General features: G+C 34.6%; 3 protein-coding genes across 6 annotated transcripts; 2 read left to right on the forward strand and 1 right to left on the reverse strand.

The window, feature by feature from the left end:
* The first annotated feature begins 1,064 nt into the window (after window positions 1-1,064).
* Window positions 1,065-3,251, forward strand: LOC110409008 (transcription factor HHO5-like). The gene is made up of 5 exons (XM_021418216.1): window positions 1,065-1,397; window positions 1,482-1,714; window positions 1,796-2,147; window positions 2,455-2,531; window positions 2,625-3,251. The coding sequence occupies exons 1-5, from the start codon at window positions 1,199-1,201 to the stop codon at window positions 2,886-2,888; spliced, it is 1,125 nt and encodes a 374-aa protein (XP_021273891.1). The 5' UTR covers window positions 1,065-1,198; the 3' UTR covers window positions 2,889-3,251.
* Window positions 3,252-5,317: 2,066 nt separating this feature from the next.
* Window positions 5,318-10,123, forward strand: LOC110429490 (plasma membrane, autoregulation-binding site, misato segment II, myosin-like, tubulin/FtsZ protein). 4 transcript variants are annotated; one of them, XM_021445556.2, is made up of 10 exons: window positions 5,318-5,438; window positions 5,580-5,657; window positions 5,773-5,874; window positions 6,159-6,204; window positions 6,441-6,516; window positions 7,178-7,541; window positions 7,858-8,107; window positions 8,438-8,680; window positions 8,791-8,910; window positions 9,187-10,123. In XM_021445556.2, exons 2-10 carry the CDS (start codon window positions 5,586-5,588, stop codon window positions 9,633-9,635), a joined length of 1,722 nt encoding a protein of 573 aa, XP_021301231.1. In that variant the 5' UTR covers window positions 5,318-5,438; window positions 5,580-5,585; the 3' UTR covers window positions 9,636-10,123. The 4 variants fall into 4 exon arrangements, with proteins under 4 accessions (XP_021301231.1, XP_021301233.1, XP_021301232.1 ...); XM_021445557.2 differs by having other exon boundaries at window positions 5,324-5,657; window positions 9,187-9,658; window positions 9,796-10,123; XM_021445558.2 differs by having other exon boundaries at window positions 5,322-5,657; window positions 9,190-10,123.
* Window positions 10,124-12,679: 2,556 nt separating this feature from the next.
* ASL1 (ASYMMETRIC LEAVES 2-like 1) lies at window positions 12,680-15,956 on the reverse strand. The gene is made up of 3 exons (XM_021445560.1): window positions 15,603-15,956; window positions 14,188-15,269; window positions 12,680-13,016 (listed from the first exon to the last, which is right to left on the reverse strand). The coding sequence occupies exon 2, from the start codon at window positions 15,240-15,242 to the stop codon at window positions 14,286-14,288; it is 957 nt and encodes a 318-aa protein (XP_021301235.1). The 5' UTR covers window positions 15,243-15,269; window positions 15,603-15,956; the 3' UTR covers window positions 12,680-13,016; window positions 14,188-14,285.
* Window positions 15,957-19,004: the final 3,048 nt, after the last annotated feature.

The raw sequence follows: 19,004 nt of genomic DNA on the forward strand, positions 1-19,004 counted from the left end.
ACTAATAGCTCACGGCCAAAGTTTCCAAGGGGCACTTGATAGATAAGTTTGAATAAATGGAGTGGTCATTTAGGGGATGCATTCACCTTCTTCATTGAAAGAGGATTGGAAGGAATAAAGAGAAAACAATTTTTTCTTTATTTTTCTCAATAAATAAAATATATGAATTAGAACTTAATTCACTATTCTTTTTTTTTTCATAATTACCCATCATCTCATCATGCTTGATAGCAACAATTTTCCTGTGTTAGGTTGGAAAACTTTGAGGTATGTAACTTATGCTATGGGGTAATTTAATTCTTATCTAAGATATTATATAATGTTGACATTTGGGATTTCTATACATTTAAGCCATCAATGAAATCTTTAATGACAGGAGCTTTTCCAACAAGATTCACGAGATTATTGTATTGGCATGTTAACTAAGTATAGGTATGCATTATTATGATGGTCTTTTATTGATTTTTTTATTAAATAAATTTGATTTTGATTATTATTTTTAATAAATTATAATTTTTTTTAAAAAATTGTTAAATTTCAAAAATTTTAAAATAATGGTAATAATAAACAAAACAAAAACAAACAAAACGAGATAAAAAGAATAATATTTAATTAGGAATAATCCAGATGCAAGGGTATTGTTGGCAAAAAGAGACTTTTCGTTGCATAAGAAAGAAAGAAAAATCTAGAGACACTCGATCTTATCCGATTAAGACAAAAATGCCCACAAGAAATGCCAAAAAGACCGAATTGCCATTAACCTCTTTTGTCAAGACATCCCACTGTACATGGGTCAACTATTAGGGTCTCTGTTTAGTTTTTTTACACCGTCGATGAAGTCAATCCACACCTACCGAAGAATCTTGACAATGTAAAAAAGTAAAAAGAAAATTTAATTTCATCTCCGAAAAAAGTTAACTGAAAATAAAAAACGTTAAGATTTTTCAACAAGTCGCCGCGTGGGCTGTACGGAACCGAAAAGATTCTTTATGAAAAAACAAACTCGCTGAGTTATATGGCTGAGTCACCGAGTTACCTTTAAAATACGCGACGACCCGTCTGAGCAGCAGGCAGCGAATCTTGAATCTCTCTTACAAGTCTATATAAACATGACCTGCTGTTCCTTGTCATGTTTATCCGGGCAATGTTCGAGTAAGGGAAAAAAAAATAAAGAAAATAGCAGAAAAATAGGAAAATAATGGAGTTGAGCTTGGATTTAGGTTTAGCTTATGTACCGAAAAGCATATCTGAGTTTCTGGAAGAAGTTTCAGACATCAAAAATGGGTTTCAGAGATTATCAAAGATCAGTGATTATGTTAAAAGATTGGAAGATGAGATGAAGAAAATAGATGCTTTTAAACGTGAACTTCCTCTTTGCATGCTTCTCTTGAAAGATGGTATTTTTATTTTGTTTTTATTGTCCTTTCTTTTTCCTGATTTTTCCCTTTATTTAATTTGATTTTTTCTTGATGGGGTTGTAGGGATTGAGAGATTGAAGGAGGAAGAAATGCAGTGTAAGGAAATGAATGATGGATCGGTGACAGAAGAGCTGATGTTGCCATTGAAGAGTAATACTGAGGAAAATAGAGGGGTAAACATGGAAAATGATGGCGGTGACAAGAAAAACTGGATGAGTTCTGTTCAGCTCTGGAATTCCAATTTCAACAACGTTGATCACAACAAGAAAGCAAACGCAGTTCAAGAGCTGAAACTGGTAATTCCCAAACTAATTGTTTTTATTTCATCTTATTTTATGGAAAAAGTATTAATCGTTTTTGGGGTTTGAATTTGACAGGGAAGTGAAGATGAAGATCTGTCCGAGAAACCAATCGAACTTTGTAATAATAAAAGCAAGAAAGGGGCTTTTTTGCCATTTAAAGGACAAGTTGATGAGGAAATTTCAGGTCTTTCTCTTATGACCCCAAGTTCTGAATTGGCTTCTTGTAATCCAATCTTGAAGAGCGATAGCAGCTGCAGAATTGGTTCTGGTTCTTCCTTATATACAGAACAAAACCAAATTAAGTTTCAAACCAAATCACAACATCAACAACAGCAGCAGCAGAATTCTAGGAAACAAAGGCGGTGCTGGTCACCTGAGCTTCATAGACGTTTTGTTGATGCGCTTCAACAGCTTGGAGGTTCGCAAGGTGAGGCCTTTGGAACTATAGGTTAAACTTTTGAAGCAGATTCTATCAGATTGATGGGTTTGTTTATTTATTTATCTTTAAAGTATTGGTTGTCAAGTTGAATTGAAAGAACCTCTTATTGGCAGCTTCTGTTTGTTTTCAAATTTATAGAATTATGTCTTGTTATGACCAAAAGATTGGAATCTGGTTCTTTTAGGCAATACCTGAATCAAGTTCTTTTCGAAATATTCCAATTGAGTTCTTTTGGTATCTTAATTTTTATTTTTGATTGTTAAAAAAATCTGATAAGGTTTATACTCTTTCGCAGTGGCCACTCCTAAACAAATTAGAGAACTGATGCAAGTAGATGGTCTCACCAATGATGAAGTAAAAAGCCATTTGCAGGTTAGTCTTTCGCATGTGAAATCTGCTCATGGTATTGTCTTATCATCCGTTCTGGTTTGCTAATTTTGTATGTGAATTTTGGTTTATGTACAGAAATACAGACTTCATATCCGAAAACTTCCACCTTCTTCAGCTGGGCAAGGAAACGGCCTATGGTCGGCTCAAAATCAGTGCAGTGTGCACATGAAAGCAAACATTTCACAGTCTGGTTCCCCACAAGGCCCCCTTCTTGCAACTGGTTCTGCTAAAGATATGTCAAGTACCGGAGGTGACAGCATGGAGGCAGAAGAAGATGAAAAATCAGATGGCCATAGTTGGAGAGGTGTGGTTCACAAGCAAGGAGAGATTGATGTATAGTCAGATAACTTATTCCCATGAATTTTGCAGAAACATGGGGAAACGGATCATAATTATAGTGACTTAGTGACAATAATTTAGTCAACAACTAGAGGAATTTGATATTAGTATCATGCTTGAGGAACTACCTTAGGGAGATTTCAAGGAGATTTTGCAGGTATCATGGACTGCTCTAGCTTCTCCCCATGACTCAAGTTCCTGCTCCGATATATGAGCTTGTGTAATTCCTAATGATGGATCGTAGGAAGCCAAAATGACAATTTTTTAGAGAGTTCTTTCATTTATGTTTAGACTTAAACTCTCCTTTATAACTGATGTACTTAATATCTGATATTTGAGGTTTGGTTTGCCGGGTTCCTGCCATTCCTGTGCTGTTTATTATGGAATTAGCTCTTTTGGGGGGAAACATATGCATTCTCTCTAATGGGAAGGTTAATGATGACCTCATCCTGACACCCAACATTCTGAGAAACTCTGTAAGAGAAACGCAAGAGAGTAAATTGTCTGCATTAGCAATCATTCTTTCTGCTCTTAATATTATCGATAGCAGAAACCATAATTCGTTTCTCCCGAGAATATAAGGTTTGATGTTTGGCTGACTGAAATTGATGGCAGGTTTGGGTCTCAGTGGGGTTCTACTTCATGATTTTTCTGCACTAATAAGGACCAACTCAACCACCTATGACACTTGAGCATCCTTGTTGTACAAATCTTTCTATTTAGCATTAACTGTTTTATAAAGGAAGTTTGTCTTGGTATATCTAGTTCTTTCCTACTTCCTCACCAAGAAGCAAACAAATATCACATAGGGAAAAGACTGGCATGCACTACTCCAACTTTGTCCTCTCAACATAAAGCAAAAGTCAGCAGTTTCTATAATTTCAAAGACCCTTTACATACATTAACATCAACCTTTCAAATCCTTCATCCCTTACCAAATCCAAGCTCATCATCCCTCCAACTTTAAGTAAAGTTACTCCAATTCCTCTTTAGTTAAAAAAGTTTAACTTGTTTTAGCCAATTCAGTCCTTTCAACGTCAATAAACATCGACCAATCAATTGCCATGCCCTTTGCATCTGCCCATGTTCTTTGTATTCTTACCATTATCATATTAATCCAGAGGTAGTTCAATCTCCAAGAACCTGCTTGATCTCAAGTGTAATTTTTTATTCTTGAATGATCGAATCAGGGGAGAGAACAAGATAACATTAAAAACCCAATGCTCTGACTATTAATCATTGCTTGATCAACTCAAACATTGCTTAAATAAATCGATTTACTACATATTATTTTTAATTATCCATCTATCTATCTATCTATCTATCTATCTATACATACATATATATTTACCAAAGGTTAAGGACAAAGGAGTCGCTTTCAGCATAAAAAACAACAAAGGTATTGAATCAGGGCAAAGGGATATGGTGAGCCCACATGAAGATTTTGGTTTGAAAATTGAATAGCCAGAATCAGAGCATTTTATTGGAATCTTTCCATGTTTCTTTACAATCTTAAACACTAAATAAAAAACTTTTCCTTTTTATTTACTGAAGAAAAATGAAAATATCAGAACTTATGTTGTTTATGATGGGGGCACTGTTGGTGGTAGTGAGATTCTCCTCATCCCTGGAAGCTGTTTGTAGAGTTTTAAGTATTGTCTTTGGAACACAGAGCTCCATGGCTTTCCTTAAAAAAGGTCTAGGGTCAATGGCATTATTTGACCAGTGGAATACGAAAACTCATGCCCTCTTATTTTGGAAAAATCTTTTCAATATTTGTCCATATTTAGAAGGGAGAAAATGAAAAAATTTTCGGATAAATGGAATTCAATTTATTGACACAGAGAAATTGTTTACACCCTTTAAAAATGTAAGACAATTTTTCCAAAAACAAGACTCTCTACCCTCCGCTCTCTTCTTTCCACAAACACTTCCTAATTTATCTAAATAATATAAAATATTTTTTTGATAAATTAATTTAAGTAGTAAAACTTTTTCTAGAAAGGGAAGATTTATATTTGATTTTTCTGAATGAAAATATATATTCTTATCATTTAATCAATATTCAAATAAATTAAATATACATGTAATTATACATATAAATTTGCAAAAAATTCAATAAATATCAATTTTTATTGGTGGCAAAATAAGAATCAGCTGAGCATTAGCAATTATCAAGTAATAAATTGTCATTTTCATTAATCTGGCTATGAACTAAACCCTCAAGCAAAATTAAAGTCCATAAAAATAATCAGCATAAAACTTTATAAATCCATTAATTTAACTTCAATGAGCGATTTATAGCAAGTTATGATTGCATGTAGTAATTTTTTTTAAAAAATGATTGCACGTAGTAATCAATTAAATTCAAGAAAATCGTACTATAAAATACGTGTACTATTTTAAATACGCCGCCAAAAAAAGCCTTGGGCCACAAAACGCAGCGCTTTTCCTGTCGTTTCCTTCGCCTTCCCTTCAAACTCCACCGCTTCTGCTTCTGAAAGCACGAAACGTTTTCCATCACCATTGCCACAAAAACCCTAGCTCTTCGTAAGTGTCTAAAAATCCCTCTCTTTTTTTCTAATTTAAACATATTAATCTCTGAAAATCCTAAGATTTTCAAGAAAATTAAGGACTAAATACGTTTAATTGACAAAGTTATTCCACTTAAAATATCGCTTTTTCTGGTAGACAACCATGAGAGAAATTGTAACCATCCAAGTCGGAAGTTTCGCTAACTTCATAGGTTCTCACTTCTGGAACTTCCAGGTTCAGCTAATCTTTACTTATTTCATTTATAGTTTCTCTTTTCCTTTTGTTTTTATTTTGATTAGTTATTTTGTAAGCTTGTTAAATTGAATTTTTGTTATGATTAAAAATGAAGGATGAAATGCTTGGCTTAGCCGCCGATCCTTATGGCGACCCACTGTTCAAAACTGACGGTCTAAACATGGACGTTCTCTACCGTACAGGTGAAACGCAACAGGTGCAACTTTTTTTTTTTTGGGAATAAAACTTACTTTTTGCGTTGAAAATAAGTAAACAACCAATTCAACCAATTGTGGCTGATGTTTTTATTGCCTAAATACCTAAAACAAATTTTTATATTGGTCTGGTATGTAATTGGCAGTAACCGTCTTAACAATTGTTACATTACAAGACTTTGGCGGATTTTGTTTTAGAAGGTTTACTGACTTAGTAGTAGTTAGTCAGTTATTGCTTCAGCATTTCTTCTGGGGATAAAATGGTTTATGTTGTTGCACTTTGCAGGGGACTCTTACTTATACTCCTCGTCTTCTCTCGATTGACTTTCAAGGTGCTTAATTTTCTACTTGCAAACTTGATGAGTTCTCTATCTAGTCTACATTGCGAAGTACTAAGATCAATTATTGTTATCATTTTAATTCTCCCAAGTTGCTGACAGCACCTTAGTTTAAGCCATAACTGGTTCTTTTCCATTCATCTAGGTTGCATGGCAACAGTAATATCAGTGGCATTTCTTCCTTTTTTTGTTTTTCATAACCCAGTCATGGGAACTTTTGTTCCTTGCAGGATCCCTTGGACCAATGAGTTCACAGGGTACGTTGTATAACGAGGGTTCTAATGCATCATCTGAAGTAGTTACATGGTGAGATTTTTCATCATAACTAATTGCAATAGTAGTTTTGCCGTATTGTTTCTTCTGCTTGCCATTGGTCTTTGAGCTTTACCCCTTCAAAAAAAAAAAAACTTAGTGAGGAGTAGCTACTGTAATTATGTTGGTTTTGCCTTTTTGAGTGGCTCTTAGATGGTTGAGCATCAGAGTTCAGTACCTGACTCAAGTTGATCTCTTTATCAATAATTCTTGTTCTAATTTATACATAATTACTGGTTTTCTCAGACAATTCTTGCCATGTAATTAATGTATTGTTGTTCAGCCTAATTAGTTAGTAACATAATTTGATATTCTGTTTTAGACATAGAGACGACTTTAACTTCTAATTTCTGTTATTCGCTACTAATGAGAAATGCTCATGGTTAAGTTTTAGAGCTGTTAAAAAGATTGTAATAGGTGCAGTATAGATTCCTGTTTTATTGCTTAGCACTTTATATTACTCCATTTATCATATGTTTGAACTTTTTCCTTTGTGAAGTCAATTTGCTGTTAGTAATAATACTGGTAATCAATTACATGCCGTTCATAGTTATCAGTTCTAAATTTGGGGACTTTGTGCTTTGTCCTTGTCTGAGCTTTGAGTGCATAAGATTTCCACATGCACTTACTTGAACGTCTCTAAAAGAATATGCAGGGCAGGAAATGTTTCCACTCATGCATCTGAACCTCAGAAGAAGAATTTGTTCTTGCAAAGTTTGTATCTGGAAGAGCAGAATGTTCCTTTGGTGAATGGTATCAATGGTGGGACAAAGGATCTTCAAAACGAAATTCAGGATACAGATATAGTCAAATGTTTAGATAGGGGAGTCCAATTTTGGACAGACTTCTCAAAAGTCCATTATCATCCTCAGAGTTTGTATGAGGTAAATGGATTGTGGATGGATGCTCAAGAATTTGACAATTATGGAATTGGGAGGGATGTCTTCACTGAGAATTTACGAGGTGAAGAAGTATGTGAGAGGCTTCGTTTCTTTGTGGAAGAGTGTGATCATATCCAGGTAAAACTTTGAGCTATAGTATGATCCTTCACTCATTGCATTATCACAATCCGTAAGTAGAAAATATGAAAAGAGAAAGTCAATTCCTTATTTGACAACATTTAAGGCATATGATTGCCAAGTTTACATGGAGGATGTGGGTCTTGCTTCATGAATTTTTCCTGGGGTTTGAACTTAATGATGCCTAGGGTATTCTGGAAAGCTCTCCAGGTTTTCCATTTGACTTTAGGCTGGAGCCCCTCTAGAACATCATTTGTATTCTGATTTCATAATGTGCTCTTTTAACTTGTTTGTGAATCATTGGCGATGTTAACAGGGTTTTAAATTCATTGCTGACGACTCAGGAGGTTTCTCCCCTATAGCTGCTGATTTTCTAGAAAGTATCGCAGATGAATACTCAAACACTCCAGTGTTGTTATATGCTGTTAGGGGTCCTGGTTCTCATATGAACCTAAGAAGTAGGAAGCAGACAGTCGTCAGAGATCTTCATGATGCAGTATCATTCTCAAGATTATCACCTTTTTGTAAAATGATTGTGCCTGTTGGTTTACCATTTTTGAGTAGGAGTAAGTCACACTAACATTTTAATGACTTTCTGGCTGTCTTCTGTGTCTTTTTTGCGTTTGCTTTATATGATCTTACATAGTTTTAATTTGGATGTCCTTTGGAATCTTGATCCTCTTAATATTAACAAGGATTTTTGAGTACATATGTGCATATTTCCTTTCTGATGCCTATAGCATATCTTATAATGGTCAGCTCAGTCATATTCACTCGAAACACCAAGGTCACTTGTTAATTAGTGTTATTTATGCTTATACTCTAGAAGAAAATTATCCTGACCCTTCTCTTCTTAATTAATGTGGACTAAAGATTCTGTTCATGTCATTTTGAAGGTAAAGCTTCAACTTACCTGAACATTGAAGATGAGAACCCTTACCACTGCAGTGCTGTGTATGCTGCGGGCCTACACTCTGCAAGTCTCCCATTCCGGATGGAGGCACCTGGTCCCTCAGCAGATACATCTGATACTGCTGGTGCTTTGGATGTTAATGGCATTGTACAAATGCTAGCAGGGCAATCTAGGCAAAATATGGTGGCCATTCTGGATATTGCAATGCCGGCCCCTGCTATGACAGGTATAATGTCAATGCCTTCACTTCAGGCTCTTTTTTAAATAAAAAATGAGCTAGTTCTTGCTTGGGGAAAGAGAAGTGTGTAGTTAATGGTTCAGAATTCTTAAATCCAGGGAGACAGAATGAGAAATCCTTGCTTGGGAATTTGCATCCATTGACTCCAGAGGTTGCAGACGATATGGATGATTTGCAGGCTGTGGAATCAATGACTGTGCATGGAGCAATTGGATCAGGTACCGTTTAGGATCTGTCCATATTCTTAGTTAAAAGATATTTTATTATACTAATTCTTATTAATGTTTGTCTGCCAATAGAAGAAATGTTTATATGCTGCTGGTTAGGCACATTATTGATGAGCAGTTTAGTATACATATTCATTAATGTCCAGAGGAAGTTTAAAAGCAAAATCGATATACAGTTAGCAGTGTTAGAAAAATCTTTGATTTTTATATGTACTCTGAAAGAGGCATTGGTAACTCTGGTAACTGAGATTATTTGCTTTGCTACAGAAGATCATCGTGCTTCAGTTTCCGAAGTTAAGAATGCAATCAATGCTGAATATGAACATGCGACCACAAGGCCAATGTTCTGCCACCTATCAGTGGCTCGTTGTCCTCTCCCAATTCCCTTGCCATTCCCTTCAATCTTCGTTAATCTTGTTGGCCAGCACGGTGAGCTGCTGGGAAGTCCAATCTTAGGTTCTTCATCTAGAGGATCACTTGATGTTCACTCTATCCCCATGGCAGCTAGACTGCGTTCTAGCTGTGCTATCTTGCCATTTCTGGAGAATAGACTGGGGAATCTTCGTAAATTTGGTATTGAGCGAGGATCTCTTGGGACAGAGTTACTTAGAAGTTGGGGATTCGGAAGGGATGAAGTGGAAGATCTTGGTGAGACATTGGCTAAAATGGTCAAGACAGTCAACCCTCATTCTGAAATATCATCAGATTCAGATTAAGTTCCAAGCGGATGAGAAGTCAGGTTCATTCTCTGTTCTATTTTTGTCTTTCTCTGGGATCTCTTTACATTTCGAGTAAGAATCCCCCTCTCACAATTACCTCCAAAAAAGAGAAATTTTGCTTGCGGTCGATACGTGATGGGAAAAATACTTAATACAGGTGCAATGGAGGATGGAGATGGTAGTGTTGCTTGTCGGACAAATTAGAGGCGAAATCATCGTTTTGCTTCAAAGCTGTTCGCCAGTTCCCGATTGCGAGCAGACAAGCATACCTTAGCAATTGAAATTTTGTATTCTGGAGAACCACAATGTTAAGAATTGTGTTATTTCTTTAAATGTATTGCGGAAATATGAAAACCCTTTCTTTATATCTGTAAAAAAGAGAGAGTAGTTGTTGTTCATGATTGCGAAATTAATCTGTTTTGTTATTCTAACTTTTATAGATGGAAAAAATTAATAATAAACACTATAAAATATAAATGCATTGCTTATGCAGCATCAAAATTCAAATTTCTATTTGTTACATCGGCCAAGTCCTTTCACAGTTGGATATCCGAATGCTATGTTAGGATTATGGTATATTGGCTGACTGCCTAATTGGCACTTGCTCTATATTACTCTACTAAACTTTACTAAAATATAATAATGTGATATCAATTTACGTCAAATTAGGTAATAAAAAATTATTTTTTTTAAAAAAATAAAAAACTATTTATTACAAAATTTAATGTATTTTGATGTTTAGATAAATTAAGGGAAATATTTTTTTTATCATGATCTATTTTTAAAAGTTTTTCACCATGAGAAAATATTTTGCCAATGAGGGTTGACTGACAAGTTGGGGAAAAGAAGGGAGGTAAAAGGCTGAAAGATCTGTTTTTGAAAAGCTATCTTTAACTTCTCAGAGTGTGTAACAAAAAAGGAATTAATTAATTAATTTTTCGTTGACTTAAGTATTGTTTTGTATTTCTCTTTTTTCTCAATAAAAAATGTTAAAAAACTTTTTCGAAAAGCATTTTGCTTACTTTCCAATCAAAGCTTACAAAATAGTAACAAATAAATTCGAGGCTGTCGGTGCATGAAACCGACAACATAAGGTTCCATCAACCCATGCAAAAAAGGAGGTCGGCTTTGTGAATTGTTAAATGCAGTAAACAAAATGTATTACGCGTATAGCCTAATATTATCCGTCCCCAAGATTCAAACGTGTAGTATTCGACTGCTTTGATTACGGTCAAAGAAATCAAAAGAGAGAGAGCTTGTAAGATTTGACATTTTTAATTCAAATTTCCAGTCGAGTTTGTAAGATTAGATAAAATCATATCTTGTTTGTATAATTCAAAATTTAACCACATATTAAAAAAATCATAAAAAAAATTAGAACTGAATCACATTTAAGATCGGAAAGGAAAAGAAAAAAAAAGAAGAAGGGAAAAGGCATTCACCCAATTAGAGAAGAGAGAGAGAGAGAAGCTCATACTTTCTTCATATTATTCGTCCCTACTTGACGAGGCTTCAATTATTTTATGAGGAACAAAATAACAGAAATGAATTAATATTCTTCCTTTTTGTCTCCATTCTGATGTCACCAAGACCCTTATTTAATAAATACGAACAAGGTTACTTCGCTTTCACATCTCCACACGAGGCATCATCCCCCAGCCCTTTTTTTTTTTTTGGGCTTTTGCTGGCTTCTCATAATTGGCAAACCCAGTTTTTTTGACCTAGTTATCGTACCATTCATGGCTTTCCTTAAAAGTAAAAAAGTGGAGAGAGCTAACCTAGGCAGGAAGCAACTTGCAGGGTTTTCCATGGCATTTGGCACCATCTCCCTATGGACTCACTTCTCAATGATTTCATATCCATGTGAATGATGCTATGTATATAATTTAACGCTTTGGGTTTTCTTCATGACAAAACGTATATACTTTCATCATTGTCTTTTTTAGATGAAAAATTATGGGTAGGGTGAGTGTGTACTAATGAACTCAAGTACCAAGTAATTAAATGTATATGCAAGTGGATCCAATTGTGTAGAAGGGATGGCTAATTCACGGTACTGTGAATGTTAGGACTGCAAGAAGCAGTGACAATTTAATGATGGAAATAATATAGAGCAGCACCCTCATTATGTTTTAATTATTATTATTATTATTATTATTATAAGGGAATTCACATGCTTCCTCATCAAAGCCTTGTTATGAAATCTATGTGCCAGATCACTCAAATTGGACACAACAATTCTAAAATATCAGAGGCTATAATTTTAAAGCCAAACCGGTCAAACAGGATCTCCCTGGAGGATTTATTATAACCTTAGATCAACCAAAAAATGATTTTTTTTTTTACTTATATATCGGATATGATATTAATAGATTGAATAATAATAACAATTATTGGCAGCAGTCTGATCTTCAATTATGTAATTTCTGTACATGGTACTAAGGTAGCTGGACCACCATTAAAGAAAGGGCAATGGCACCTCTCGTCTCTCTTTTCTCATTATTATTACTAGTTTTTTTTTTTTTACTCTCTTTTCGTATTAATTTAGATACTGATACTTACTGTATTTTCTTAATTTATTGACACAATTCTGGACTGACTAAATTACTTAAATCTCCAAAATCAAGGTAAGATATAATCGTGTGTAGGTGGTAGTCATAAGAGCTATGCATTCAAGATTAACACTTAAAGTTTATCATTGAATCAACCTTGTATCAAGGGTAGCATTTGGGATTTTAATTTGGTTGAAAAATCGAGAGGATTATAGACTCAAAACTTGAAAATAAAAGAATAACGACTTTTGTGAAAGAGAAAAAAATATTATCTCTCGTTACTTAGTTCAAAACTTTTGTGAGCTTTTATATATGCGAAAGAGAAATGTGATTAATCAAAAAAATACATAAACTTCACTATGATTGGAATGAAGGCAACTTGTCATTTACTGGAATAAGGGTATCCAATCCAAGAATAGTAAGCTATAAAATAGACCATCAGCATAAATTTTTACCCTAAAACAAAAAGAATATAATATCCGAGCCTTGTCCACCAAATAGCATCCACTCTATATTATTATATATAAGTAACATTAATTCTCGCTGCAGCTACATAAGTTGTGAATTCAAAGTAAAAGAAAAAAAAAAAGAAAAAAGAAAGCTTTTATAAAAACGATTTCCCATACCATCTTCTCTACTAAACCCAAAGGTCAAAAAAAAATAAAAAATTGTAGTCCCAAGACCAATACAGATCCCTACATTTTAATTGTATATTCCAAGGAGCTCTTCATCAAACCCCAAAAACCCAATGCTGACTTTGGATCACAGAGGTAAATCTCTCTCTCTCTCTCTCTCTCTTTGTTCACTTGTATGCGGCTGACTTCAGCTGCACAAAATGAAAGAAGAAACAAACAGAAAGGGAAGTCATGAGAGGAAAGGTTTACAAAGACTTGGAATTATATAAGAAGTTGACATAGAACATTTTTATAAGTAGAATATTAATATGTACAAGTACCATCTAGGTTACAGAATATACTGGTGGTAGGATTAGTAGTAATTGCTTTTGTTCTTTCATGGATGGAAAGGCAACTGTGGCTGTATCATAAGGGATATGCGGTACTGAAAAGCAACCTCTTTTTCACTGAAGACAATACCAACTAAATAAGATTAAAAATTTTCAAATCTTTTGACATAAAAACAATCCACATCCTACAGGAAGAGATGATGCAGGAGCTGACTGGAACTTCATCTCATCCAATGTCAATGCACTTTTTCCGAAAACACTACTCCTTTCTACACCATTACAAGGAAAGAGCACTCAACTTATTTCCCAAAAAAAGGTACTAGTACCACTAGTATCAATTTTTTTTTTTTTCATAAAAGAAGATTGAAAATTAGTGTCCTTTATTTAGGTAAAAGGAAACCATCTAATAAGGGCACTGTTGTCTTTCAAAGAGGGTGTGATGCAAATCTCAGAGGACAAGTCAAGATCATGGATTTGATCTACCACACCAAATTCCCACGAACCCATTGTCTAGCTACCTCCTTTTTGTCTTGTGCTTACTACAAAATCTAGTGCAATAACGTATCATTTATTTCTGTTTAAAACAAGCTAATCAAGTCAAAATGAAAAACACATTACTGTTCATTCATTTTATTCTAATGGTATAAAGATTATCCCAGCAAAATTTTTCTTCATCAAATAATAGAAAGTAAGGGATTAAAAATGTACGTTTTTCAAGTCAATCTAAGGCTCTGCTACCTCTTATAGATGCCACTTATAGCTGATGAATGGAATATCCCTCGACTGTGAAAAGACAATAATTCTCTTACCCACCCTTCTGCCTTATGCAATAAAGAGTAATTCTAGCTTTCCACTGGCACCAAACGATATTTCCCCATTTATGAAAAAACCCAACATACATTGCACACAAAGCCATCAAAGACCCTTCATAAATGCAGAGCTTATCTAGTATTCAGAAAACCCTCGTGGACAGGCATATACCATAAGTTAATAAACCATAAAACTAAAACAGGGAAAAATTAAAACACTTTACCTAGAATGAAAAATTGCTTTCACGAAAAAGCGGGAAGGCAGGCAGTCAATCTGCAAACAGAAAAAAAAAAAAGAGGTTTCTTTTTTTTTTTTAATAACTCAACAAGGACCAATACTCCTACCCTCCTCGCTTCCTGACCTTTGCTGTTGCTGCTGCTGATTTTGCTGTGCTTGTTGCTGTTGATTTTGCTGTGCCGGTTGCTGTGGTTGCACTTGCTGTGGCTGAAGCAAAAGCTGTGCTTGAAGTGAATGACCCCCATGAGAATGATGATGATGATCTTGTTGTTGTGTCTGAATCTGATAAGGGTTATCGAAACTCCCTAAAGCCAATGACGGTGACATGGTAGCTGCAGTTGTCATCTGATTAAACCCAGTTGCAGTAACTGAGCCAGCCCCTTCAAACCCACTATTAAACCTCACAATCTCTTGCTGTTGACCCTGATGATGTTGCTGTTCATAACCTCTAAACATTTCTTGTTGTTCTCTTGCGGCTGCCGCAGCAGCCAATTGTTGTTGAGCCTCAAAAATCTGTTGTTGTTGTTGTTGTGGTTCCCTTATCGCCAACTGCCCCACATGTGAAGCCGCCGCCGCCACCGCGGCAGCTGTAGGAATCCCCATCATTGGCATCATATTATGTTGCATCACAGCCGAAGAAGAAGGGTTCCCGACATGTTGTGGCAAAAAAGCTGGCGGTTGTAAAATAGGAAGCATAGCCTGAGGACCAATAAAAGTCGACAGTTCCTTCTTAGCATTGTAAAGATCGTGTTGCATTTGTTTAAGCCTGTGTTGCAGGATGGAGATCAGGCCTACACAGCCATAGACTGGGTCTCGGAGACGAGCCTCAGCCTCGTAGGCTAAAGAGTTGACAGCGTCTTCACGTTGGGAAGCGTTGAGTTCGTTTAAAAGCTTGGCTACATTGCTGGCACCGAATACCTTGTGAACGTTGGCGAATTTTTGAGGATTGTCTGGTGGGAAATAAGGTGCAAAGACGCATTCTTGAGTGCATTTTCGACGAAGAAACTTGCACGCGGCGCAAGGAGAATTTGATGATGACATCTCTTCTTCTTCTTTTTTTTTTATAAACTGAAAATGAAAGGAACCCAAATCATCAACATTCAAGACTTTGGCAAGATCTTAAAAAACCCAGAAAGAGAAAACAAAACAAGAAGAGATCTAGGGAGAGGAAAGAGAGAGAAATCGGATTTAATATAAAAGTATTAAAAGTGCATTGAAATGAGAAACCACAAAGAAAAATGCATGTAGGATTCAAGGAAGCTTCTTCATTTCTTTCATAAAAAAAAAAAGAGAGAGAAAAGCTCTATCTTTTATCATCCCAGAAGAGAAGAACAACCAAGAAACCAAGAGAGATAAGATTTTGATACCCAAAAAGCTATTTTTTTTCATTGAAAACCTTACCTTGGCTGAAACTGCCTGAGCAAAGTGGTAAAAAGATCAATCAACCAGCCAGAGCTGGCTCTTTTCTAAGAACAAATTCCCTCCAAAACGATCGATCCTCCGTCTTCCATAACTTACAGATCAAAACCTTAAACGACAAACAAATCATGTTGTCATGCTGTCGTTTCCGCAGAAATCTTCTTTCCCTCTGTGTTTGTTTTTGTTTTCTTTCTCTTCTTTCCCTCACTGTATCGTGGAAAATCAAAGAGAACAGAAACAGATGGTCAAAGAAAACTTTAACCTAACCCTAAAGACTAGAGAAAACAGAGAGAATCCTTTTAAAATCAAAATCTGGGGTTTTTATTTTTGGTAATGTTAAATACCTACAAATGTTTTAAAAAAGATTGGATATAAACTAATAACAATAAATTTATTATCTCTTTAAAAGGGCTTGTCTCATACTCTGAGCAACAAATAAATGGAGTCTCTGAGTTACCTCTTTGTCCCTGCATTGTCTGCTTCCATTACCCAAATTACCCTTACCTTTTTCTTTTTGTCACCTCTTTACCCTATTGTCTTGTCTTTGTACCAACAAATCTTAATTTAATGATGTCAAATCAAGAGAGAAATTTAGGAAATTAGTAGGCGTTGTTTCAGGAAAGAAATGCAGTATTTTCTTGTTAATTAGGGAAATTAATTGGAAGCGTTATTGTAGGATTTAATTATTATGAGAAAATGGGAAATTAGTTGCAAGGGGAAATTATTGGTACATAATGTTGGTAATGTGATTTCAGTCTCTTTTATCAAATCTTGGCTGCATAGAATTCAATGGGTGACATTTAATAATGGGAAAAGGTTATGATTTATTACTATTAAAGTTTTACTTTGACTTTTCTATGTCAATTATTTTTTAATTTTAAAAATTAATATAAATAATTTTATCTATCATATAGAAGATAATTCTATGAGCAATGTATAGCCATATCTTACATTCAAAATTAAGTTCAAATTCAAATACCTTCTCCCAACATCATTATGTATTAAAAAAAAAAGGATAATTGCAAGTTGCAATGTTTCCTTTACAACTCTAAATTCCAACTTTATATTTGAAGGGACAATTATTTGTAGCTTAATCATGTTTTTTTCTGTAAACTTTAACCCAATATGCGTATGTATTCATCATGTTATTTCCATGAATTATAAGATAATCATTTTACAAGCCATTAAATAAATATTTAATGTTGAGTTTTAAATAGGGATCGATGTCGTTGGTCATCATCTAAATAATAATTAATTTGAAAACTTTAATCACTACAATCAATGAATAAATTAAAATTTTTATTAGTTCATTTAGTTATTAACTTAATAAGTATTTGGTTCCATGCGTGTTTAATTCATTCGAGTAATAAAAACATATAAAATTTCTTTTTCTTAGTAAAATGGATAAAATTTGATAAAGTTTATTTATATTATAGGTATAACTTATAGGGTAAAATTTTTTGTTTGAAACTTATTTATAAATTAATTTATACAATAACAAAAACTAAAGTACCCTATTATTATTAATATGAAAATTGAATCATACTAACCTTCAAGTGTTCAGCGAACATGGTTTAATTATTCAAAAACGACTGGGGGTATAAAGGTAATTGCGGAGCAGAACTGGCCAAAAAAGGTTGAGCAGCACGTCCGTGTGGCATGCGCGTCAACTCAGAGCGAGTATGTTCGTTCTCTTCCCTGCCATCCCACGACCTTTTGAAATTGACAGTTGTCTCTCTCAGGACGGAAAGGAAAGGATATTCCAGTAATTTCACTCTCCTCAGCACATCGTTTCTCGATTTCACTCATTAACACGCTTCCCTTCTTCGTCTTCCTCTTCTTAGTCCTTCTTGTCTTTTTGATTTTGCATCAGCAAAAGCAGGGAAAACCAAAAGAATAAAGAGAAGTAAGACCAGGCACGACTGACGAGATGAAGGAAAAAGAGAAAGAAAATGACCTGCTATTCCCGGTCAAGGGGGCAGTACGGAGCAACTACAAATCTTTTTGCTCATTGGCAACACCTGCCGCTGTGCTGACTGGCTGTGCAACATTGTGGTGCATCATCCATCAGAGCACAGTCGTTTTGATTGATTGACCCCATTTTATGTGTTGCTTTAGGCTTTTCTTTCACATTCATTATCGAAGTGACTAAACCTCAAGCCGTCCTTCAATTGACTGATGGGTGCTTCGCCCACCCCCCAGCCCCCAGCAGCTCCTCTGCGCCATGACCGTTACCACCTATTCAATCTCCTTTTTCCTTTTTTTAATTTTTAAAAAAATCAATTTTAGTTATCAATGAATATCAAGATGAATTAATTCAATTTTAGTTATCTTTAATATATATTTTTCATATCTATCTCAATTTTTTAAAAAAAAAATTAAATAAATCGATAGGTGACATGAAATAAAAAAAAATTAATTTTACAATTTTTTTAACAGAACAATAATTATATACTCTTTTTCTTTTGAAAGACAATAGTTATATACTTTGAATTAATTTGTTCATGTGATACTTTTAAATAATACTATTTAGTTGCTTAACAAAGACATCTTTTCGATCTCGAGGTTTAAAAGTTAATAAAAACTTAGAAGGGATGCAATTCAAGTAAGCATGTGACCGACCATGGCAACCATAAAAAATTATATATATAGTATATACTTGGTTAATCGGTTTTCTTGATTTTATTTGCAAAAGAAGTCAATTATTGTGTATAGAACTTTTCCCCACATTTTTTATAGAAAAATTTTCATCAATATTGCCTAGATTCCTTAAGATAATTCATTGCCCTTTAACATACCGGATATGGGTTGAATGTGTCAAACTGCTTGAATAAAGAAATGGTCTTTATCGAGATGAGGTATGATTTTATCATCCATGAATTCTTTTTTTTTTTCCTTTGAATACAAGATAGCTACATTCTACATGGACAGTTGGAATTAATGAATTAATATCTGAGACGTATATTCAACAATTGGTAGTTAATTAATTGCTTACAAAATCTAATATGTAGGATAAAAGTAAAATTGATAAGCAAAGTTCATGCTCAACCTTCAAGATGAATTATCTAAGATTTAACTATTGATGAGAAGCATGGAAATTTGAGTATCAAAGTTTTATAAACAATATGAACTTAACTCAGGGTCTTAAATGGTGGAAGAAGTCTGAATAAATAACCCTACAAGGGCTGCAGCTGTAAAGATTGAAAAGAGCAAAAGGGACATGAAACCCTTGTTTTTCCCCTTGAAGTTGGCTATGATGGAGGGATGGAGAAAGCCTGGATTAAACACATGTTAGGCCAGGGAGCAATTGCAAACAGGCCACACAGGGTAATCCCTTTCCTTTAACGGGACGTCAGCCATTAGGGAAGAAGGCAAAAAAAAAAA

The sequence above is a fragment of the Theobroma umbraticum genome, unplaced genomic scaffold, assembly GCF_002168275.2.
Source record: "Theobroma umbraticum cultivar Fairchild unplaced genomic scaffold, ASM216827v3 scaffold_44.0, whole genome shotgun sequence".
NCBI lineage: Eukaryota > Viridiplantae > Streptophyta > Magnoliopsida > Malvales > Malvaceae > Theobroma > Theobroma umbraticum.